The sequence below is a fragment of the Rhinolophus sinicus genome, chromosome 2, assembly GCF_057876585.1.
Source record: "Rhinolophus sinicus isolate RSI-liver-muscle chromosome 2, RSI-T2T, whole genome shotgun sequence".
NCBI classification, from domain to species: Eukaryota; Metazoa; Chordata; class Mammalia; order Chiroptera; family Rhinolophidae; genus Rhinolophus; species Rhinolophus sinicus.
In genome coordinates this window covers 30,129,892-30,155,486 of record NC_142502.1, presented here as the reverse complement: position 1 = coordinate 30,155,486, position 25,595 = coordinate 30,129,892, and the positions used below count along the sequence as shown (strand labels likewise).

Genomic DNA, 25,595 nt, shown 5'->3' with positions numbered 1-25,595 from the left:
GGGATAGAGTCTAAGTCTTAACAGAGTAAATAGGGTGCCATGATGATGGCAGAGGAGTCCCTGAAATTTGAAAAGCAGACTCGGGGTAAGACAAAAGGGAGGAGAAAATTACACGATTGATATTATTCTACAGTAACCATTAAGAATAAAATTCATTTTTACTATTCATTCAACTTCACACATCATAGTTTTGTGTTTAGTTTGGATAACTGCGTATATGTAATATTAATTCTCGTGGCTAAAATAGAAATTCCCTTTTTAAATGGTAATAGCGATTACAGTGATTAGTGAGATAACTGACAAAATATGCAATAAAGAATACCAGACAGGACAATCTCCAATTCATTTGTCCAGAATGGAATTTTTATGAGCTATGCAAATGTTTAATGAAAATGCTGATACCTGCAGAGCAGAAATAAATAGAAGAGTTGAGGATGTACCATGTTTCCCCAAAAATAAGACCGGGTCTTACATTAATTTTTCCTCCAAAAGACACATTAGGGCTTATGTTCAGGGGATGTCATCCTGAAAAATCATTCTAGGGCTTATTATCCTATTAGGTCTTATTTTCAGGGAAACACGGTATAAATGGGACAGGCTAAAAGAAAAAAAAAAACACATTTTTGGTGCCTAACACTAATGGTCCACTTGTGGGAAACCCTGTATGATATATGTGAATGTCTTTTTTTATGTTAAGATGTATTGTGTATTTAATACATTAATTAAAATGCAGATCAAAGGAAAAACTACAAACCCTGTGCAAGCCAAATGAGACCGATCTGCAGATTGAAATATAGCTGAGCCTACCTTTTGCAACTTCCAGATTCAGGGGACTCAGCCTCCAAAGAAAACAGGGTTAGGTTAGTCCAGCATAATTGGATATTTACTAAGTGGCACCGTCATGATATAGATTGGAGATCGACACACCATTGGAAGAGACAATCCAGTTTACGAGAATCTGCCCTCGTGATCGGCTCATGACTGTCATGTTTGGAGCCAAACTTCACTACAGTTTCCCACAAATCCACACCCGTCACTCCACCCCAGTGATGTAACAGAGGATTTTATTCAACTTTCACCATAGAGATTGCAAACCTCCTAAGGAAGGGAATCTTGAAGAATTTGGTAAATTTGGAGGACGAGAAATAAAACAGATTGTGAAACTTAGCATGAAGGGATGTTAATTTGGGGAAGAAAAGAAAGCTTGTAAGGGACTAAAGGCATGTTCTAGTGAACGGGAAGAAACGGAAACTGGACTGGGAACTGCTTTCGGCAAGAATGGCATGTAGCAAGTTATTTACTCTGCCTGTCCATTCCCTTGTCAGCAGTCAGTGCATAGTGATTGGAGAGGTGGGCAGCTGCTCTTTCATGTTCTCTTATCTCACTAACTTAAGCATTTTAATGAACAGTCATAGAGAAAGGCATTAGTGTTTTATACTATTTCTGGAGATGTATGCTATAAAAATGTTTTTTCAATAATTTATATGAACCCCTTCTTAAATTTTTTTAAAAATTGAATTTGATGAAGTAACCCAAGAAATGCTCATTGCATTGTGATGCGTGTGTTAGCACGCTTCAGTTTCTTCAGTCTAAACCAACCTGTTCTATCAAAACTGGTAAGTAACATTGATATTATGATAATGACATGAAGGGGCAGCTTAAAACTGGGGGATGAATTACGACGTGGGACTCTCGGTTGGATGAGGAGCCAGGACTAGGTCTCCTGAGAGGCTGGGGAGCAGGTGTAGGAATGGCCCTTACCTGAAAACCAGAAGCTGGTGCCCAAGTTGCCCTGGGAGTAAAAGCTCGGTCTGCATTGCAGACCCAAACAAGCCTGAAGGGCAACCAGGGCAGACAGATACACGAGGTCAAAGCCAGGGAGTACCAGAAACTGCGAGAAGACAAAACCAGGTGTGCATGAAGCTGAAGCTGAACAATAATGAATGTCAACTACAATTATATATATATATATACGTAGCACAATGGCTGTGTGCTATGTGAGAGGGGTAGTGGATGGGGAGGGGGTTGTCACTGTGAGAGGGATATAAATGATCAATGTCTAACTACTACATTGTTTTGTGCACCTGAAACTAATAAAAAATTAAAAATAATTCAAAAAATGAAAAAGAACCAGGTGTGCAGCACTGCACCTCGAGGGAGGAAGCAGTGCAAGACACACAGGTTGCAGATGGTCAGAACCCAAGCCAGCGACGTCAGCCAGCAGTGAGGAGGTTCCATACCCTGAGGAATGAAGCAGTCTTCATTCTCCACAAATGTGATTGAAGGAAAGCAAACTCCCAGGGCCAGGCAGGTCATCATGTGGGGGTGGGGGTGGGGGTGGGGGTGGGGTGGGGGAGGGGGAAGGAACAGGAGTATGTGCATCTTCTTAACACGTTCAAGTTCAGAACGTTTCCAAGCAATGTTCAGACCAAAGAGGCATCCCTTGGCCCCCAAATGTGCAGCTCCTTCCTGGACATTAACTCTTTCAAAGGAGCGCACATTGAATTAAGTGCAAGGTCATATCCTAAACCAAAGGACTTCAAATCTGAACTGTAGTAGCTTTTAAAACTAATGCACCCATGAAAGTGTATCTTAGACTATGAAATTTCTTAAACTCAAAATACAGAAACAGCTCTTTAAGTAGTAGTATATTACAGAATTCACAAAGAATTTAAGTAGGTGTAAAGACAGAAGGCATTGAAATTCATTCGCATCTTTGAGATAAGATGATTTTCTAACATCTACCTCTACCACAACCCTAATTCAAAATGTTTTATAAAATTTCAGCTGCCCCAAATATCATTTTGATACACTATTTGGCATGCTATTAAGTGACCGGGTGTTGAAATCCTACATCCTTTTCTTTCATAGATGGAAAATGGGAACTGTGCATCTCAAAAATCAGTGTCTGCAGGAAGTTGAGGGTTTGGGACAGTCGTGTAGGACACTCGATCCCAAATACATGAAAGGCAGCTACGAGAGCTGCCAAGCCTGTAACACAGTCATTCACTTTTGTGAGTCTCTCTTTTTCTAAATACAAAGAAAATTCACAGACATCAATGTTGAAAGGGTCCTTAACTTCTAACACGGGCGTGGACGCTTGCACCTGAAACAAATAGAGAATAGAGTCACCACCCGGGATGTGTACAATAGCTACTAATACAAGGTACCCGGGTTTAACCACGATATTACAATAAATGAGCTTGCTGCAATTGAGCACATTTGCAACTATGACAAAACAGACTTCCAAACAGACCACCGTCCTACTTTCAAAGAAATTACGTGAACATGTGAAATGTCCAACCAGGGATCACTGATAGATGGCATACCTTCTCATTCACAATGACAAAAAGGCTGGGATCATCCCCAAAAACATCTGGTAGGAGTAAACATGTGGCTGTCATCTTCATATCTGTCAAAGCAAACATGCTTACAGTCCAAGTGAAAATAAGCTTTTATCAACTATTGCAAGCAAAGCCAGTAGTAAAACATCGGGATTTTTAAGAAATCATTATCTTCTATAGAGAACAAGCTAGCCTTCTTAGATTAGTGTTTCACAACCATTTTCACCAACATCTCCTTCTAATAAACATTCAAGATCTCATGGCCTGCCCTCCAGATCTTGGCCAGGAGAAGATAGAAATTCTTTACTCTCCATCAGCCAGGGAGACTTTATCAAGCCTTACCTTGTGATTTAGATTACGAAATTAACAGATTCTTGAAATGTAACTTTACAATATTGAGTGTACTTTGAAAATCTGGACCCCAGCTCCTCCTATTTGAGACATTGTTTTTTCTTTCCCAAATGTTGTTTGACTAAATTTTATATATTACCCAAACAACTTTTCTAGTTACCCTGAATTATACATATAGCTAACACCAGATCACCCCACTCCTCAGGTTTACTAACATTTCAACATGTCTTCATCTGTGTGCTGTTTCATTTTTTCTTGCAGTGCAATATTGATTGGATTGTCCACCACTGAAAAAGAAGTCAGTATATTTTCTGAATACGATTCCAAAATGTGCCTTGTTTTCTTACAAATATCTGTTCTTGTAAGTAGTTGAAATTCTCTAAACAACTGAAAGAAGAAAAAGATATCAGATCACTAGAAAAGCTAATGTAAAGAAGTAAATAACACTTTAGGATCATATTAAACTTTGAATGTGGTTTAAACTATATACTAGATACCTGAGTAGCTTTAGTGGAGAAGTAAAGATTTAGGACAGAGGAGGACAAAAGAATGAACGCCTGAAGTGAATAGGAAAAGATATAAAGAATGGACATGGCAAACTTCAAAGCCTGTAGAATTAACACTTGGGATGCAGACTCAATTAAACGAAGGTTTCAAAGTATATATGCATATTTTGGCCATTTGAGTTACCCAACTAAGACTCTAGGAGCTTACATTTCTTTAGGTAAACTACACTGTTATGTTTTGGCAACATCCAAAAAGAGACAAAAGAGGAAAACTTAGATTTCAGGAGGCAAACCTGGTAAAATACCTAAACTTAGTATTTTAAAGGAAGAGGAGAGAGCTTTGGAGACTCTGTAAGATCAGACAGAAACTAAAAACCAATGTACGTGTAAGATATTTGACTACAAGGTAAAAGCAAAACCAGCTTATGGAATCTCCTTGACTCAAAACCACTTTTTTCTGCCACTGTCTAAGTTCTTCCCCTCAGAGAATTCCATCACCACTGTCCCCTTCCCCACTTTTCTTTTTTCTTTTTCTTTTTTTTTTCTTTTTTTTTTTTTTACAGAGTGGCATTACAAGACACTATCAGCTACACTAGTAGGAATTGATGTCATCATCACTTTCCTAAAACTTTGTAAAGAACAGTTGCATACCACCACTGGGTCTCATCGTTCCTTGAATATTTTGGTAGATCACCTATCGCCCAAAGATAAGGTCCAAAAGTTATCCGGGAGCTGGAATGCACATTCTCCTCAAGCCATAGTGGCTGTTACCAGGCAGCCCTCAGTGGACCACTAATCTAGATTAATACCCTAAAAAGGGCTTCTCTCAGCAGGGAATTGTAAAGTAGAGCATGAAGAAGATGCATAGTCCTCCATTTTCCTGGGCGCACAAAGGCTAGGAAATATTTTTACCTTTTATTTTCAAGTTTACATTAAAGTTACAGAGATAGCATAACTCACAAATTCCCTTCGTGCAACTTCTCCCAGGCTAACATTTTCGATCCATTTGAAAGTAAGCTATATGCTGCCCCTTCCCCCTTAATTCTTCATTGTGTATATACAAGTACACTGTCCTGTATAACCACAGCGTAACCATCGCCATCAGGAAAATCGAATCCATGGACCCCATTCAAGTTTGCTGATTGCTCCAGTCATGCTCTTTACAAATTCAGGATCTAATCCAGGAACACATGGGAGATTGAGAGATCATGTCTCCTTAGTGACCTTCTGTCTGAAACAGCTTCTTGGGTTTTCCTCATATTCCTCGCCGTTTTTGAAAAGCAGAAACCAATTACTTTGTCAGTCTAGATTTGTATGTTTTTTCATGATTTATACATTTTTGGCAAGAGTGCTGACACTTAGCACTGCATCAGGAGGCACAAGATGGTAATTGGTCCCGTTATTGGAAATACTAAATTTTATCACTTGGTTAAGATGCAATCTGCCAGGTTTCTCTACTGTAAAGTTAATTAATATGTATGTTATACTTATTAATATATAGTTAGATTATATTAGCGGATGATTCTTATGTACTTCACTTAAGTTCTACATGATTAGTGAAATAGTTTGTCAGTAAGGTGAAAACTAGCATCTCAAAGGATTTATTGAAAAATTTGGGGAATTGTTTAAATTTGTTTGGTATTTTCCCCTTCTCAACTCCCTCCTCGTCTTGTGCCATATCCAGTAGGTCCCGGTAACACATTCCTAGTTGATAATACCATGTTTCCCCAACAATAAGACCTAGCCAGACAATCAGCTCTAATGTGTCTTTGGAGCAAAAATTAATATAAGACCAGGTATTGTATTATATTATATTATATTATATTATATTATATTATATTATATTATATTATATATTATATTATATAGACCTGGTCTTATAGTAAAATAAGACCGGGTCTTATATTAATTTTTGCTCCAAAAGACACAGTAGAGCTGATTGTCTGGCTAGGTCTTATTTTGGGGAAAACATGGTAGTTTAGCTAGTCTAATAAAGTATATTTTTTTAATTTTAGATTTTTAAATTTTCTTTTGAAAGTGTTTTGAGGGGAAGAGACTGATGAGTACAGGTGGTGATGGAGAACTTGTAGGACCAGCTTCCCACACCAGCTGCTTCTCTTCTGCCACATCTGTGTCCACAGCTCCCTAAGCTCCAAGTGTTGTCACAATGGTAACAACAACTACAAGTGGTGGGGGTGGTTTGGAGCAGGGACACCTGTCCCACCGTAGGGGCTGTTTGGTAACTGAGCGTTTGTAAGTAAGGTCAAGCTTGCATTTATTTTAGGAAGTACAAGGGTTTTATCAATTGTAAACCCCACCTGGCTACACAAGGCAGAATTAGGGAGGTACTTCCTGAAGAAGACGAAAATGTTTAGCTCTTTTAAAACAAGAAACAGAGAACTTTATTCAGTAAGTATACTCATTACAAAAACCATATCCCAATGCATATTTTGGATATAAATGGTTAAATAACTGAGGGATTAGAGGAAAAGACAGAGACTTAGACAAAGCATGAGAGATACAGTCTTAGGTCTGAAATGTCCTCTCTACTCCACACTCAGGCTAATAACGACCTAAGACTTACCATTATCGGGGTTTTTGTAAGACCACTGAACCATAGCTTATCTACTTTATTTATTTATTTATTTATTTATTTATTTATTTATTTATTTATTTATTTATAGCTTATCTATTTTAATCACTAAACCTTTGCAAGCTGCACTTCAATGAAAACCCCTAGGGTTGCAACATCAGTGACAGGGCAGCCTTATTAACTGCTATGGACTGAATGTTGAAATTTAATGCCCAATGTGATGGTATTAGGAGGTGGGGCCTTTGGGAAGTGATTAGGTCATGGGATTAGAACAAAGACCCCAGAGAACTAACTTGCCCCTTCAGCTATGTGAAATTACAGCTAGAAAGCACCATCCATGAACCAGAAAGCAGGCTCTCACCAGCCACCGAATCTGCCAGTGCCTTGGACTTCCCTGCCTCCAGAAGTGCAAAAAATAATTTTTTGTTGTTTATAAGCCACCCTGTGGTCTGTGGTATTTCTGTTATAGCATCCCAACCAGAGTAAAACACCAATCATCCACGAACGCATTCAGCATTCAAAAATACACTACTCTGCTAGACACTTTGAGAACTACTGAGATGTTTAAAAGATGCTCCCTACATTTAAAGAGTTTATAGACTTTTAAGTTTGACAGGTTTTTGCCTGAAAACTATATTTTGTAGCTGTGTCAATCTGGCATACTTTTGTAATGGCCAGAGATTAATGGCTATTACTATTTCAGCAACCGAAAGATTGTGAAAAAGCAAACAAAAACCAAGGTAGGGTTGCTGAGAGCAACAGATAAAATAGTCAGTGTGCAGTGCTAAGAACATGCCTGCTACTTAGTAAACTCACATGTTTACTACAGACATTATTCTCAAAATAAAACATGCAAGCAAATTCTTTCAGTTTTTCTTTTTTCTAGAAGAAGAAAAATATGAGAAACTTTTCATTTTCAATTTGGTTGATTGTACCCAAAGCATTCTTCCATGAAATGTATTCTCAAGTGAAAACTCTGATGACGCTTTCATTATATACTATAGTTAAAATCACACTAACATTGTAATAAGACCCTTTCATGACCACCTTAAGTAAACTAAATGGCAGAGTATTTGAATTACTCCTTAAACTTCTTCGTATAGTTTGAGACCATTCTATGAAATGATTTGGGATCATGAAGGAAATAGATTTGGAGTAGTGTTGCATACTAATAATTCCTTAATAGACTATCTTGATTGTCAAAATGCATACAAATGAAAAATGTTTCATGCTGTCAAAACACTCCCTAAGTAGTGTCCCCGCCCCCCGCCCCCAGCCTTCCAATACGTCCAACGACAGGGAACTCTTTAAATCTGAAGCAGCCAGTGTGTGTTATTAGAATATACTTCCAGAAGTTCTTACCAAATTGTCCTCGTTGTAGCCCCTTCGGCCTCACACCCTACTGAGATTCCTACCCTTGACCTTGCTACATGGTGCTCTTACCACTCCAAGAGGAAAGAGAGAAAACTCTATTTTGACACTATAATCAGAGAGTATTATAAGTGAATAAAAATACCTGATAAGGGCACTTCAAGAAAGGAAACATTTTAAGAATGTCCTTCAGAGGTGTTCTGCTTCCAATCAACTTCCTTCTTATTTGCAAAGTCTGGCTCATTCTCTTATCGATTTCTCTCCAGTCCTTTTCTACTTTCACATATTCTTGCTGGAACCAGCTAATATGTTCATCTACCTCAGAATCTAAACAAACAGCTTCTTCCTGAAAAATATTTTCAAAATATCAATATGTTGCATTTCAAGTTTCAGCTTAATCCTTCATGAAAACTCTAATTGTAGGCTGTATTGCACTTAGATTCATACACACACGCGCATGTGCGCGCGCGCACACACACACACACACACACCATACTACAATGCCCTCATAAGATGCACATCATCGTGTATAATTACACTTGGTCTTGAATGTGGTTAACAAATGGATAGTCTTTAATGCTGTGGACAAATCAGATAGTTAATTACACTATAATCTGTTCTTTTGACAGAACTATGAGTAACTTCATTTCCTACGTACCGTTTTACATGGAAATCTAGATTATCCAGAAGGTTCACACCTAACAGGAATGTTTATTTCTACTCATTTAAATTTTAGAAGATAAAGATGAAGAAGAAATAAAAAGGTTTTAAATTAAAGTTTTGTTATTGTTACTGTTTGTATTTTTTTCTTTTTAAATGCCTTTTTATATAAGCTTCAGTACCATTTCATATAACCCAATTTCAAAATAAAAACAGTGGGTATTTTGTGTTGCTAAATCATCAAACTGTCAGTGCTATTCATTATACATGTGGGTACACTTGGTGGGGTGGCTGGCTGAGAAATGCCCCACATATTATCATGAAAAATATAAGACAATCAGCTTTGAGGATACAAGAAAAAAATATCTATCTAGAAAAATTAGTTGGGAGGACACTCAGCTGAACTTACATTTGAATTAACTTGACAGACTGTCTACCTGATCAGACTGTGAACATATATTACCTGTAAAGGGTGAAAAAAGATGATAAAGACCCTAAAATGCTCCTACTTCAAGGCTTTTACAAGCACATTAAGAAACCTCCAGGTAAACCCACTATCGGTGAACATAGGATGACAAGCTAGACACCAAGTGAACAATTGCCTAGAAAAATGTAATTTAACAGACTGAAAACAAGTTTCTATATCCTAACATAAATTTAAGTAGATAAGTCTTTCCACAAAGAAAATACAAAGATCTGACAGTTTTATAGACAAAGTCTACTAAACTTTCAAAACAGAGCACTCCAATTTTATGCAAAGTCTTTTCTTAGGAATCTTGCATATGTGATAAAATCAAGTATTTCAAAAACAGATGAATGATAAACATGAAATTGAGAGTAGAGGGCAGAAGTGTAGGAAAGGCGGGTATCGGTGAGGGAGGGAAACAGGCAGAGGTGTCGGGAGAATTCCAATTCTAAACTGAATGTTGGGCTCACAGTGTTCATTTTGTCTCATAAATCACACATATGCTACATATATTCTTTTATCAGTCGCAAATGTATATAATGACAATTTTTTTAATAGAAAGAAAAAATCCTAATTTTTAAAAAGTAAAAGAAAAATTTTAATTATATATAAATAGCTTTCCTTTAGTTGCTAATTTAATATTAGCAATTGCTAATATTGACATTTATAGACTACTAAACACATGATGTACTGCTTCCCCTAAAACCCCCACCCAATGCATGAAATATCATGGAGTTTCTAGGAAGCTTCTACTTGATCTGTTTAACATAATGTTAGGGGGTCGGTCGAATCCTAGATTAAAGTGACCTATCTTATTAAAAGGAATCGCTGGCTGCATCAGACTTTAAAATTCTCACTTTTTAAATGATGTATTTATCATTAGAACTGGAAGGAACTTAGAAATCATCTGGTCCATGCCTCTCACTTTACTGATGAGCTCACTGAGACTCTCAAAGGGGAAGGGACTTTCCCAAGCACGGAGAGGGCCAGGGATGGAGGTTCCTGTCTCAGTGCAGCTCTCCACTTCTCTGAGGAGGTGGATAGCCTTGTTCCGACAGGCTGGTTTCCTCAGCAGTGCATGTTAGGATGAAGGAACCAGCGAATGAACAATGTCCAAATCTTACACGACTGCAGCTGCAGGATAGTCGACTGCTGGGTATCTGTCTCAGTAGTCAAAGCAAGTGGGGAGACAAGCGGAAGAAGTCATCAAAGGAAGAAGGCATGAAGCAGACAACAGGTCATTCCTGGTGAAGAATGCCAATGAAAGGACACATTGAAGGGAAGTGGGAATCACCCGCGGGATTCCTGACTTCAAAGGAATCTGCATAAATGAACCAGAACATTGAGTTGGATGCAAGCAAACTGGACAAGGAGCTTACGCAGGTCTCTACCACACCAGTGCTGGTAACAGACTGGGCTCTACATCACACCACCACGACCTACAGCACCCCGAGTGTTGCGTGGAATCGCAGCGAGCTCAGCTCTAACCAACTTCTAAGCTGAACAGAGGGAGATAATATTTCCAAGTTAGATTTTAACAAAAAACTGAGACTGGTTTTGAAGTAGTAAGACACAGCATGGTTGAAAATGTACAGTTACAACATTTTCTCCCCAGAAAAGAATAAAATCTCTCTTCAACTTTTATTAAACATAATTTTGTTCTACATTCTACAATCGGAGTAAGTTTGCAAAGAAAGCATCTTGTTATGACAATTTATGAAAAATTTAATAATTCTTGTAAATACATTATTAAAATTCACTTTAAAGACACTATGTAAAGGTCCTGTACCTAAGATTTAGGGGCTGTCGCTCTGAACAACATCAGCAAATAACTAGTCACGCTCCCGTCCTACTCTGCTGTTCCCGATAGAGTGTCATTTCACCCTGTAAGTCCACTAAGGGTGTGTTTACCTTACTCATCCGGTATAATATCTACAAGCCACATGTGGCTATAGAGCATGTGAAATGTGGCTAAGCCAAATTGAGATGTGTGCTGGAAACACCGTATTTCAAAACTTTAGTGTGCAAAAAAAGTGTTAGCTATCTCATTAACAACGCTTTACAATGTTGAAATGTTATGTTGAAATGTTAATATTATGAATAGATTGGGTGATACATACTAGTATTATCATGCACCTGCTTCTTTTCATTCTTGTAAATATGGCTACAAGAAAATTTAAAATTGCATATGTGGTTCGTATTATATTCTATGGGACAGGGCTGTGTTAGATGCTAGAGTTTTCTTTATACCAAATTCCAATTGTGCCACTTTCAATTCCATTGTCATCAAATTGACTATGGAAATGGTTCTTCCCTTTGGGACTTGAAGAGTCTCTTTGCCTAGCATTCAGTCACATGTCTCTGTCAATCATCAGAAAAACTGCTGCAACTTTGCCCCCGTTTCCAAGTGCACAGCTGACTTGTAAAACTTCACAGTATTAGTAAATTTGCCACCTGCTGATGGCAATAATTGCATCATATCCAGAATGCTATTAACTGTCAACCTTTTTCCTCAACTTTTGCTGTCTTGTTCAGTTTTGCACCATGAGAGAAACATCTGCGGAAAAGGCTGTAACAGTGATTAGTATTTAGACAATAAATCATTATGTGTCAGGTGCAGTAAGAAACAAAGAGTATCTGCCATACCAAAAAAAAAAAAAAAAGTAATAATAATAATAAATAAATAAATAAATAAATAAATAAATAAATAAATCCAAAGGAACTTAGTAGATATTCTTAGCATTTGACTATCTAAGCAGTTTTTGCATAACTTTCAATTCCATTTTATTTCTAATTCAAAGAAAAGCTAACACATAAAAATCCTTCATGACTTTCAAAGTTATGGGGTACATATATATACCCAAGAAGTCGGAAAAGAAAATGTTTTAAGAGAGAAATGAATTACAAGTATAATGCTAAGTAATTCAACATCTGGTGTTATTAATATTTATTTGTTTGCTTAGCAAATATGTAGAGGAATCGGGATACAAGAACACCCCATAAGCATTGATCAAATCCCCACATCACTTTCTTAAATTCATGTAGGTTAAGAAAAAGGAAGCACAAGTTAACCTCTGTAAAGAAATTGCTGCAACATTCTCGGCATATGTTTAATAAGATATTTCACATCAGACTGGGACAAAATATTCATTTTGTTTCCTCTGAAGGGAACCAAAATTTTGCTACCCTGAAGCTACTTTTGGGGATATTGATTTTAAGCTGTTTATTAAGAAACAAGACTCAGAAAGAACCTTTGACCCTCCTGCTTTCTTGCCCAAGAGATTCAGACAGAAAAACCTGCCTTAAGAAGGAAACCTTGGCTTAATCACCTTAAGAATCTTCACCTCAGCATTAGTTAGGAAGACGCCAAGCCTGTTAGCTGGATACCCCGTGTCCCACTGTTTCCGAGGCGCCCAGCAAGAATTTTCTTGCCATGTGTGTTCGGCTCTTCCTCAGCTACCTGTAGTTGCCTATTCTCACTTCAGAAATCTAATACCCCTTCCCCTCCTTCTCCTTTGTCCCAAATGTCTTGGATATTCCAATGTGGCCTCACTGTCTTCAGAATTGTCATGTTTATGTGAATTCTCCATGAGCATGTAGTAAACATTTGATTTTTCTCCTGTGAATCTTTCCCTGTTAATTTGATTATTTAGCCCAGCTAGAAGAACTTAGAAGGCAGGAGGAAAAGTATTATTTATTTGTTTGTTTGTTTGTTTTTTGCCCCAACCACTGCCATAATTCAGACTGAGAAGTATCCTCAAAAGTAAGGTCACATGGAAATAATCTACTCCTTTTCTTGAGGAAATGGAAAGAATCTCCAAATGAATTAGAAGGAAAAAAAAATGAGTTAAAGCTAGGTATTTTTACATGATGTAAAATAATGTTTGTCTATGTGTTAAGTGTTTTTCTTATAATATGGCAATACTTTTTATAGATATCTGCACCCTAGATACAGTAACAGACACAGACTGTGAAATCCTTGGGGAAGAGGGCAGGGTAAGCCAGACCTTCAAAAATTCCTCCGTCACACCATGAAGCCAGTCCAGGGACAGAAGAGTCACTGAAACATGGATCCAATGCCTGATTCCCCTACCCCATTAGTTCCTCTGGCTGGTCACATAATTCAAAAAGCATACAGCAGATTAACAGGATAAAACCAAAGTTTTTAATACATGCATATGGGAACTCAAATAGGCATGAAAATTCCAGGCAGTGAGGCAACCTGGTGTATATAAGGCATCATTGGGCAAAAAGAAAAAGGCACAAGGTATTAGATTTCAGAAGTGAGAATGGGTGATTTACAGGTAGGTGAGGAAGATGGGAACATAACTAACAGGAAAATTCCTGCTGGGCAACTCAGAAACAGTGGGACACAGTGGGTAATCTAGGAAATGTGTTTGACTAACGCTCAGGTGTAAATTCTTAGGGTGATCAAGTCAAGCTCCCTTCTTAAAGTAAGTTTTTTTGTTTTTTTTTCCTATCTGAATCTCTTTAAGAAAAAGGAGAAATAAAATACTCTTCCTGAGTTTGTTGGGCTTTAATTGATTTCAGTTTGAAATCATCTGTGTGCCTGAGTGACACATTTCGGGGATATTCCCCTCCCGACCCCCACAGAGCCCCTGGCATTATTCAGGAAAGGCAAGATTTTGCCGCTGTACATAACAACCCCAGACCTTCAGGCCACACAGTTTATCAATCACTTCTGTGGCATGTTCATCTCAGGCCCAGCTCCTCATCCCCTCACCCAAATACTTGGCTCTACCATCTAGAACGCTGTCCGTCATCATTGAAAAAGGAAGCGGGTAACATGGGGGCATTGTACGTGGGATCTTCATTCAATGCACAGGACACGTCTGCTCACATTTTATTGGTCAAAGTCCGTCTCATGGCCACACCTAACTTCAAGGGAGTGGAGACTACAGTCCAGCTGCTTATCTGGATGGACTGATAAAACTGGTGAGCAGCAATAACGTCCACACTCCTGTACCTCTGGGTTTCTTGTTATGTGAGAGCATAGCTTTCCTTATTTATAGTTTTGGCCAGTTTTAGAAGGGTTTTCTGTTGGCTACAACCAAAACCATATTAACTGAAACACCAGAACACACAATTGTTAAACCAGAACATAATTTCCTAAATGAATCTTATATCCAGAAAAACAATCCTTCAAATAAAGAAACATTTAGGAAATTCCCAAATAAAAACTCAGACAATCGGTCACTTACAGATCTGCCCTACTGGAAATACTAAAGGTAGACCTTCAAGCAAGAGTGAAAGAATATTAAACTGTAACTCAAATCCACATGGAAAAAAAAAGGGGGCGGGGGGCACTGGTAATTTTGTAGGTAAATGTAAAAGGCAGTATAAACATATTTTGTATTTGTAACTCTTTCGCCCATCTTATTTTAAAGACAATTGCATGAAGCAATAATTATAAATCTGTGTTGATGGGCATACAATGTATAAAATGTGATTTATGATAATAACAGCACAAAAGGGATGAGGGACGGAGTTACATAGGGACAAAGTTTTACTAAAAGAAACAATAAGGGAAATTACATTGGTACGGTAGGAAATATCTGCTTAACACAAAAGAAGGCAGTAAGTAAGGAATAAAATTACAAAAAAGAGATGTAATAGAAAACAAATAGCAGACATAAATCCTACCTTATTAGTAATTACATTAAGTGATTGGCAGAATGTATTTTAAAAATGATCCAACTATACACTGTCTATTAGAGACACACTTTAGATTCAATGGTACAAATAGGTTGAAAGTAAAAAGACAGGAAAAAGATATACCATACAAGCAGTAAAGATACAAAAATAAAGATAGAATGGCTATACTAACAGCAGACAAAATAAACTTTAAGACAAAAATTGCTCCCAGAGACAAAACAGGATATTTTATAATGGTGAGAAGAAAAATCCATCAGGAAGACATAACAATGATAAACTTATATACGTCTAACAACAGAGTCCCAAAAATCATGTGGTGAACAAAAACTGATAGAACTGAAGAGAGAAACAATTCAAGAATAATAATCACTGGGCATTTCAGCATTCCCCTTTCAATAATGAATGGAACCAGATGATAAACAAGGAAGTAGGACTGGAACAACTGTTATGCCTGGAGAAGACAACATGGATTGTAAGAACTTGGAACTGGGTATGACCAACACATCACAAAACGAAGACCTCTGAGAAGATGATATCAAAAGGAGTTTTGAGGAAACTGATTAATAGGTTTAAGTTACTTATTTAAAACTCTCAAAAAGCAGCCAAATGTAGATAAACTAACTGGTAAAGAGAAAAGAATCAATGCACTTAAAGATCACATTAAAAGCCTTCAAACTGAGAAAACTTCATTGCGATTATGATAATTCATGCATACATACATATATACAAGAGAGAAGCAAAAGCTCCTATAGAAATGACCAAATCTTTCCTGTTCTGCTTCAAGAAAACAAAATGAATTTTCACCAAATAACCAATTTAGAGTTAATTTACTCCATAAAAACAGAGAAGAATGTTTTCAAAGTAGATGAAAAAAATCAGCCATACATGTAAAGAACTGGACACCAGAAAGATACAAGCCTTGTTTTTTTTGTGTTTTTTTTTTCTTTCAGAAAATTATGAAAGAAGCATTGACTATTATCAAAGTCAGCTTATATGCCATGAGTGAAAGTTTATGATAATAGGTTGAGGGCGCTAGGGGTGAAAGAAACATCAATAACTTAAAAAATACATATGCATGCATTAGTCAAAAAAGCATTAAAGATGAATTTAAGCATTTCAAAAACTACATTTACATCCTAATGTTTCAAATGGGAAATTGTTTCAAATGGTCTGAGAGGATCATTCTGGATAAAGAAATTTAGAAGAAAGGATGAGAATGATGCTGTGACAGTGCCGGATCCAGGTCCAGTGCCCCATGTAGACCAGATGCCACCACCACCCACCCCAGGGTCAGGATGACAGGAGCAGGATGTATCTATCCACCAGGGCCTCTCCATTCTGTCAAAGCACAGCCTCCACAACAGCAAGACAGGGCTTACCTTGCTGCTCCATGCACTGGCAGAATCTCAGAACTTTCCTTTGGTCCAACCCTCCCACCTGAATACAGCACCCCTAGCCCAGGCTCTAGTTCTCCTGTGGGAAGGCAGATGGTACAGAGTAGTCCTAGGGGTCAGTTCCTGAGGAAAGAATTTCCTGTCGTTCCCCTTACTCTGGAAAATAAGGAGAAATCTCCCCAGGAGCCTTTCTACTGAGGGATTTCCCTGACCCAGCACATTTTCCACTGGCAACAAAAAATATCTCTACACTAAGTATAAAGGGATACTAAGTAATAAACACTAAATAATCAAATGTGATATGGTAAAGACATAAGGATAGACTGATAAACCAACCAGCAGAATAAGAGAGAGTGCCAAGCACATATCCACGTTTATTTGGGAACTTAATATACAATAAAAGTGCTACCCATGAAAAAAGGATGGATTGTTTAGTAACTGGTATTGAGAAAATGACTCACTATACGCAGATCCCTACTTATTAGCATATACAAAGAAGGACTCCAAATGACTTAAAGATCTAAACATGAAAGTGCAAACTATAAACTTAATAGAAGAAAGAGGAGGAGGAGATCTTTGTGACTTAGTATGATGGTGCAATTCAGGGTGGAGTGCAACAGGCCTTGAGGCAAGGAGTGCTTAGCAATCATTACAATCATGGACTAGAAATACACATGGTAACATGAGTGAGTCTTAAAAAGTGTCAGTGTAAAAAGTGAAACTTGAATAAGAATATCATTGACATTAAGTTAAATATGGTATATATAAATCTAAAGTGACAATACACATTTTGTAACACTTACAAACGAAAAGTACTTACGAAAGACATTAAAATGGTTGCCCAAGGGCAGAGGTGGGGAGGAGGGCAGATTGGAACGGGGACAAAAAGAAATGAATAGAACCAGAGAAAGGCCACCGGGCAATGACAATAATATGCCATGAGGAGTTTGATTCACTCAACTTTAATTAACACCTGAGGTATTTTATAAAAAAAAGTACTACGGTATAAAATAGAATTCCACTACACTGTCATGCATTTCCATATAATCCCTATAAACTTTCAAAACGAGTGTCTTCATCATTTAAAAAGGACAATGTTATCAGCCAGTAACTTATGAAATTACTTAGTTAAGTTCACTGTTTCAAGAATCTAATTATATCTTCCTTTTGTGGATGACAAAGGGGTTCTACGGAAAGTAACCTCACAGGGTGATCTCATCATCAATTCCTCACTGGGCAGATCATGGTAGGTAGTCATCTCCTGAGCATATAACTTCTTTATTAAAAGGCTGATCTTTGCCTTAAGCAAGGCTTGTCTATTGTGTTTTGTGCATCTAGGTTAGCACACTGCTCCCTTTAGAGCCCCCTTTAGACCGCTCACTTTAATATGACCAGTTTTTCAGACCCCTCCTTCTAAAGCGGACCACCCTCAAGAGAGCACAGAGTCTTAACTAATCTGATCTCCACTTTGCCTTCTTCCACACTCCTGCCTTTATTTGAAATGCATAAAAGAAGTTGCAAAACTGTTACTCTCCAGAGCATTTGAGATCTTGCTCCCTGGCCTATGGCGTCAGTTTGGCTCAAATAAATTCTTACAAAAATTCTTTATAGGTTTGAACGTTCTTATACCGACCGTTTAGAATACATAAAGAAGTATGGTAAAAGCCAATGAAGTGAAAGAAACAGATTTATCAATTCATGGGTCTGCAGAACTATTTGGACCTATAACTACGTCACATACATAAGGAGTTATACCAATTATGCTGCATTTGGCTGTGTGACCCTACACACAGCAGTAACATGACGTCATGTCGTTGGGGAAGGATTTTTAAACACTGAATATGTGGGAAAAATATTATTACCTTTTCTCCCACCCTCTAAGTTCTTCTAGCTGGGCTTTTAATCAAATGAACAGAGAGATTAACAGTAGGAAATCAAATGTTTTAATACATGCACATGGGGAATTCACATAAACATGACAATTCTAAAGACAGTGAGGCAAGATTGGGTATATAAGATATTTGGACAAAGGAAAAGAGGGGGAAGGGGTATTAGATTTCAGAAGTGAGTATGGGCGATTTACTGGTGATTGAGAAAGCGGGGACACACATGGCAGGAAATTTCTTGCTGGGCAACTCAGAAACAGTGGGACCCAGGGGTAGCTGGCTAACAGGAGCCTGCCTGATGTCCTCTTATTTACCACACTGCATTCAAAGTAGGCTAAGGCAGCATCCTAAGGTCTCCTTCCTGAAGCAGGTTTCTACCTGAATCTCTTGGGCGGGAAAGGGGGAGGGTCAAAGTTTCTTTCTGAAGCTTGTTTCTTAATAAACAGTTTAAAATCAATATCCCCCAAAGGCAGTTTCAGGATGGCAAAAATGTGGTTCCCTTCTCATAATACCCAGTATTCTGCAGGATGTGTTCTGGGTACATAGTCTGGGATTCTGACAAGTACAGCCATCTATATAACATGGTGAAAAGTCTCTTCAGCTGAGGCGTCCAGGTATATTGACTCACAGGTTAGTGCTTTGGCGTGCTGATCCTTTGAGGTTTGTAACCTAGTTTAATGCAGTACTAAAACTGCCCTAGGAGATTGAGACAGGAGAGATAGAGACACAAGATCTGTGGCCCATGCTCAGAGGCACGCAAATTCTGCAGCTGCCTGGGTTATAGGAAGAAACCCATGCGACAGGACTCAGAAATGCATCTTCCTTCATTGAGACATTTACCTCTAATTCTTAGGTAAATTCCTTCCAACCACTAAAGCAAAAACAACAGAAACAAAACAAAAACAATGAAAATCTCTTCTCCTTCACTCCTTTCCAAAATCTTCCTCCAGTTTAGCCAAACCCACTTCCCTGCCTTTGAATGAATGGCCTGACTCCTGGCTTCTTGCCTGAGTCAGCATTTTCCATCTCTGCAATTTCTTTTCTATATTATGGGACTATTATGCGCAGTCTAGACAGTTTTTAAAATGTGAAAGTTACCAAAGGGTATTTTAATACAAATATCTTTAATTTTCAGGAATCTTAAAGATATTAAAAAGCAGCTGTTGGAAGTTCAAAACGGAGATCAGAAATTATTTAGACAATCTGAAGTATAAAATTCATGAGATAAGTTAGTTGTATACTCAACGGATTTGTCCCTCCACCCTTCTTAAGTGTTTTCACATTTGCTTAATCACCATGTAGGGTACAAAACCCAGAAACACATTGTTTTTTGTAATATTCTAGGGTGACTATTTCCCCATCCTTTAAAGCTTTTGGCTTTATAGACCACTAGGTCATAAACAGGGATGCTACAGTCTTTAAAAGAATCAGCAATTTGTAGCTCCATCTGTAAGGAGGAGAAAAGTAAATCCTTACCAATTAGATTTGTTTGCCAGGAAAAATGGTGTCTCTTCAGATGTGAACAATGACCACTTTATAATTACTTGTTACCCCAGCTGGCGGGAATGTCAAAACTAAATTCTTTTGCAACTTAATTTATCTTGGGTCCTGGTACATTCAATTCCCTGTGGGTTTTTTTCATTTCTTTGTTTATTTGTTTTTTTTAAGCAAAAGACCCTGCATGAGCCTTAGCAAGATTCCTTTTAGGATTCAGGCAAGTCTGGGGGACTCGATGAGAAGATGGAAGGGAGTAGCCATGAAGGGAATAGTTACATAAAGGCTAAAGTGGTTTGGAGAAGGAACCACAAATTGGTTCAATGATGATGTGTCAATGAAATAGAAGCTGCCATTTAGTCCCTGGAGGTAACCACTGACCCCTTGAGTTTTACTGCTGGAGACAATTGCTAATTTTCCAGTCTTACCATTCATCTATTCCAATGAATCTTAGTGGCAAAAGAAGGAAACTGAATTTGAAAATGTTAATTTATTTTTTAAAAACTCCATTTTTAGTATACTGAAAATCAAATTTTTGCCAATTTATACATAATTATATTCCTTTATAGAATGACTTTTAATTTAAGAATATAAAAGATATTTTAAATAAATGTAATTCTAGCTTACCATGATTTCTGCTTATACTGGACTATTGCAGTCAAATTTCTAAAAAGTTACACCAGTAAATGTAGGTACCTTCCATCTGTCTTGTCAAAGAGGAGACAGAATTATATTAACTGGCCAATTATTTGAAAATTCCATTTAAAATTATAAGATATTTAGAATATATACCCTCTTCAAATTTTTGTCTTTATGTCTTATGCTGGGATGAATGGTTTACAAACTATGTTGAAGAATATTCGTGTCCCCTGGAGCTTATAATTAATGCTAATAAAACTGAGATGACCCAATAGGTTGCTCTATTAATCACAAATAAATATACCAGCTGAAGAAGACAATAGAATATTTGTACGAAGTACATGCACTAAAATCAATGTATTTGTGGTGAAGAGTTAAGATTCACGTTGGATTGAGGTGGAAATAGATTTGGGGGAGTGTGAGATTTAGCTTCTCTCCTTGGTAGTTTGGACATCCTCCTCAAGGAGTTCAGTCTACTTTGTTGGCAGGGGACATTTTTGTTTCTAAGGATATCTGGGGGCTCTGAAGCAGTTCAGAAATATTTGTAGTATCTCAGATCATTAGGACCCATATGGACATCGTGTATAGCAGACCTGCAGGGGTCCTTGGCCTGACAATCCTCATGGCCACCTTGACTGTTGTGGGACCGCTTTTGGGACAAGAAACGGCAATATGGAGTTTTGTATCCATGCATGTGCTTCACCTCCCTCCCTGACACTTTTGAGACTACAGACCACCTAACCCTACAACGTGATTATTAAAAACTTTCTGTAGTAATAAGAACAGCAAGAACACACAATGCATTTTAATATGACAGGAAGATATCCAAGGACCCAGAACATAAGGGATTTTTCCAGGTTTTTTGAAGGTTGGAAAAGAATAAACATGAGATGTGTACTAACACACTCTGCTCAGACTGGTTTTACAAGGCTTCTTTTGCAAACATCATTCACGTTATTTGCTATACAAAAACATAGATTTCTTGCTTTCTGACTACACTGAACAGGTATTTTGTTTTTATTATTTCAAATGCTGTTACTTATTATTCCTTAATCAATCAACCAATCAATAAGTTGTGAGAACAATGAAAGATTCAATCTTACTTTTATCTGGACAATTTTAATTTCATCAAATCTTGTGTCTGCAAGAGATTTCCTTGTCTGGCCTCTTCGGTGTCCAAATTTACATTTATTTCTCATCACTTGTTCATCATCTTCTATGGATCTTCGAATATATTTAAAGCGATCTTTGAGGGCTCGTTTCCATAAAAACTGTGTAAAGTAACAAGACAGGACAGCTAATCTTCAAGGAGATTGAAATAATTTTATATAAACAATAAAATGTTTATTTGTCTATCACCTATGGGCTTGAAATCTTTTCACATCACAGTAATAGAAATAATATATCTATCCTTCCATTTACTCTCACAATAATTTTGTGATATTGCTACAAAAATTACAATCTCTAAATTATAAATAAGAAAACAGAGTCAGAGAAATAAAAATATTTTCCTAATGTTATAGAGCTATTGAATAAATACACTGGCTCTTGAATCTAGATTTTCTAATTATTAAAGTTGGATACTTTTCACCTTACTCTGTTGTCTCCACAGCATACTCCACTTTTCTAGTGAGTTCTAGATAAGAACTGATAACGGCATATGCATACATGGATTGACGTATTTAAAGAAAATATATTAAATGCATCAATCCACATATGATTTTTCTGTCATCCTTTGAAATTCACTTTGGTGAATACTGTGTGCATTCTTCACACCCCAAATATCTATGGAGCATCTACTGTTTCAAACAAAAAGATAATCCTCCCCTACCCTGCTGGTCTCTAGATAGCTCTTGCTCTGCCTCCGCATCTCAGCTTAGCCATCACTCTCTTGTGGCTGCCATAACAGCTCATTTCCCTTGTCAGCTCTCATCTTTCCTGGTCAACTAATCATGCTGGTAATTTACCCTCATCTATGTGATGCATTTCTGTTTCTGTTTTTTCCTATTCTTTTCATTCTTCCTCTCTTCCTCCCTTCCTGCCTCCCTTCCTCTCTCCCGTTTCTCCTTCCCCCCGCCCTCCCTTCCTCCTTCCTTTCCTTTCTTCTCTCCCTGCTTTTCTCCCGCTAGGCTATAAGCACGTGAAAACAAGCTCCTGTCGGCTTTGCTCCAAGCCCAGCACAGTGCTTGATGCATCTTGGAAACTATGAACATTGGTTGTCCTGTGTCAGTCCTCTGTGAAGTGCAGAGACCCGGGTGTTGAAGGAACAGACTAGAAGCAAGCCTGTGAGTCCTGGCTTTAGTTGGTAAGTAACTCACTGCGTGTGGAGTGGCCTGGCACTTCTTAAAGCTTGGGCCTCAAGGCTGCTTCTGAGCCCCTCACGTGCCCTGTAGTGCCATGTGCTTGAACAGGCCCAAGAGTGGGCGCGGGGAAGGAAAGGACGCTTCAAGGACAGGTCCGTATGTGCCTCCTGGTCTTGGCCACTAGGGAGGGTGGTGAAGAGCCGGGTGACTTTGGACATGTTTTCTGAGTGCGATTGCTTCATAGGCAAATAAAAATGCTACTAAGATTACATTAGTCCAGTATGTGGCACTTAGGTCTTGCCATTCCCGGTCCCCTGGCTTAAGTCCCAATGAAATTATTCCCTGCCCTTCAGAAAGCACTGGGACCTAAATTGGGGTCTAGCTCTAGTACATAGTAGCCAAGAAATCTTCAACAAGTAATGCCTCAGCCTTAGTTTCTTCAACTATAAAATAAAGCAATTTAAGATCAGTCCTGTCGACTGCACTGGATGTTAGGAGACTCAAATAAGTAGCTACTTGTGGAAAGTATTTGTAACTAAAGTACTATCCATAAAAACTTCCACAGCCCTGGTGAAGTATGTCGTGGGTTAAGGTTGGCGGCAGCTTCATCTCTGATTAAGCACCTGGGGGTGTGTGAGTCAGGGATGCTTCATTACCTCCCACAGGCTGTGGGCCTGCACTCCACCATCACTGTTTTACAACAGCACAGAAATAATGGATGGCTTTTTTTCCCCTTAGTTCTGAAATGTGAACTTGTGCAAATGTATTTTTTTTCCCCTCATGTTTCCTACAGCTCTGAAGGTCTTCTAAACTTGCTGACGTAGTGGGAAGCATTATGGCCATCAACTGCGAGGACATTCTTAAATTGCCAATTTCTTCCACCCAGCCTCTCCCTTCTCTCCTTATTAATTGTCTGATGGGAACAGAATAAAGACAAATCAGATGTGATCGTCCACATGGACAGTCAATCAACGAGGTGCTACACGCCTGGCACCAGATGCCTCAGTAGAAAATATTTGTGTCATTGAACCATCATCCCCCTACTCCACAGTTTTCCAGTGGGAGGGGATATGGGAAGATCTACATGGATATGGCTCTCCACCAATCGCTCTGAAATAAAAACCGGCCCTGAAGTTATGGGCCTCCTGATCTGATACATGAAGCAGTCCACAGCATCGCCAGCAGAGCTTTGCCCAACATTTTAAACCCAAATATAATCATGAGGAAACACACAGACAAACCCAGAAAGTGGACCATTCTTACACAGCATCTAGACTAGACTTGCCCAAAAAGTAAATATCAGGAAACACAAAACAGGGCAGAGAGACGGTCCTAGACAGAAAGAAAAATGCACGTCTCTGGTGTGAGGGGCTGTTGATAATGGGGAAAGCTGTGCATGTGTGGGTGCAGGGGCTACATGTGGAGAAATGTCTGTACCATCTTCTCAATTTTTCCGTGAACTGAAAACTGCTCCAAAACAAAGTCTATTAAAGAGAGAGAGAGAGAGAGAGAGAGAGAGAGAGAGAGAGAGAGAGAGAGAGAAAGCAACACAAAGAGAGACAAAGAAGATATCAGAGAGTGGGAGAGACTGAGAAAAGTGGGGTAAGGCATAAAATTATTGGACAACGCAAAGCAATTATTTTAAGATGGGCTGAGACTAATGGTGGCACCATGTGGTCACTTACAAAGCCACAGCCGTCCTCATCCAGGAAAGGGTGGGCCTGCAGGAGGGCGTTCACCACATCATTATACTGCTGGGTGGTGGGATACCTGTTCGGTGCAACAAGGAGGACAGTTTTCACTTCAAGCAGTCCGCATTCCTTCCTTTAAGGTGAGTCTAAACTGCTTACTTTGCTTCAAATCTTTCTATATAATAATGTACACACTCAAATACTGGACAACGTTGGACTTCTTATCCATGTGTCATCCAAAATCTGAACAGTGTTGGTTCCAAATGAATTCTCCTTTACTCTGCAAGCAGACCCTCTCCCAAAGCAACAAGTCTGCCCTGTTATTACTCACAGCGAGCCTTCCAAATACTTTGTCATATCAGCCTGGAGAAACTCAATGATCCTTATCCTCATGCTGTGATCAGGACACTTCTGTTCGGCTAACATGCTTTTGACATCATAGGGAAACTCTGGCAAAACATAGGACTTAGTCCATTGCAATGCTTTATTCCTTGCTAGAACATGTTTCACGTTCCTTCTGTTAAATAAAAACACACACCGAGTGAAATGCTATTGCAAACATACGCAACTTACTAATTTTCTACATCCTGAGAACTTATGATATAAAGACTGGATACCTAAATATATGGAAGTCATCAATCCATGTTCCTCCATTCATCTATCAGCAAATGTTTGAAGGCTTATTAGAAATTTCTGTTTTCTTTCCCCTTGCACACACATAAATACTTGTAGTTCTGGGCGGGGGGGATGTCATAATAATATAGACTTTAGAATAAAGTCTGAAGTTGAAAAGAATATTAATCCGTATATCTCGAAAGAATAATATGTGATATATAGCTCAACACCGAACAAGATCTCAAGCAAAAAGAGAGTGAGCTGCAATTCTGCAAAGCCAAAGAGGCATCCAATAAAGTCTTAGCACCCGATTAAGACAATTCTTCTAACTGCTGTTTATTCTTCTGCTGCTGTTTAATAGTGAAATACAAGATTCACTTCCTTTAGTTGGTCTTGGCTATTTTAATAGGCAAATTAAGTTTCTAAATTAAAATACGTATCCGATACTCTGATTTCATCCAAAAAAAGTTTCTACCAAACGCTACACAAAACTGTAACTACAGAAAGCAGATCAACAGTTGGCTGGGGCTGGGGGTGGGGGGAAGAAGACTGACTGCAAAAGGGCGCAAGGATATTTTTCAGGGAGACGAAAGTATTCCAGAATGG

General features: G+C 38.3%; 1 protein-coding gene across 1 annotated transcript in view; it reads right to left on the bottom strand.

The window, feature by feature from the left end:
* Positions 1-2,345: 2,345 nt before the first annotated feature.
* The window catches only part of SAMD3 (sterile alpha motif domain containing 3), a 39,816-nt gene continuing 16,566 nt past the window's right edge, over positions 2,346-25,595 (bottom strand). Inside the window, exons 4-10 of the mRNA XM_019729461.3 lie at positions 24,706-24,891; positions 24,369-24,453; positions 21,484-21,651; positions 8,311-8,511; positions 3,911-4,082; positions 3,330-3,412; positions 2,346-3,106 (exon numbers count right to left, since the gene is read on the bottom strand). Of these exons, the coding sequence (XP_019585020.3) occupies positions 2,828-3,106; positions 3,330-3,412; positions 3,911-4,082; positions 8,311-8,511; positions 21,484-21,651; positions 24,369-24,453; positions 24,706-24,891 (1,174 nt within the window). The 3' untranslated portion in view covers positions 2,346-2,827. The remainder of the gene's footprint in view (positions 3,107-3,329; positions 3,413-3,910; positions 4,083-8,310; positions 8,512-21,483; positions 21,652-24,368; positions 24,454-24,705; positions 24,892-25,595) is intronic.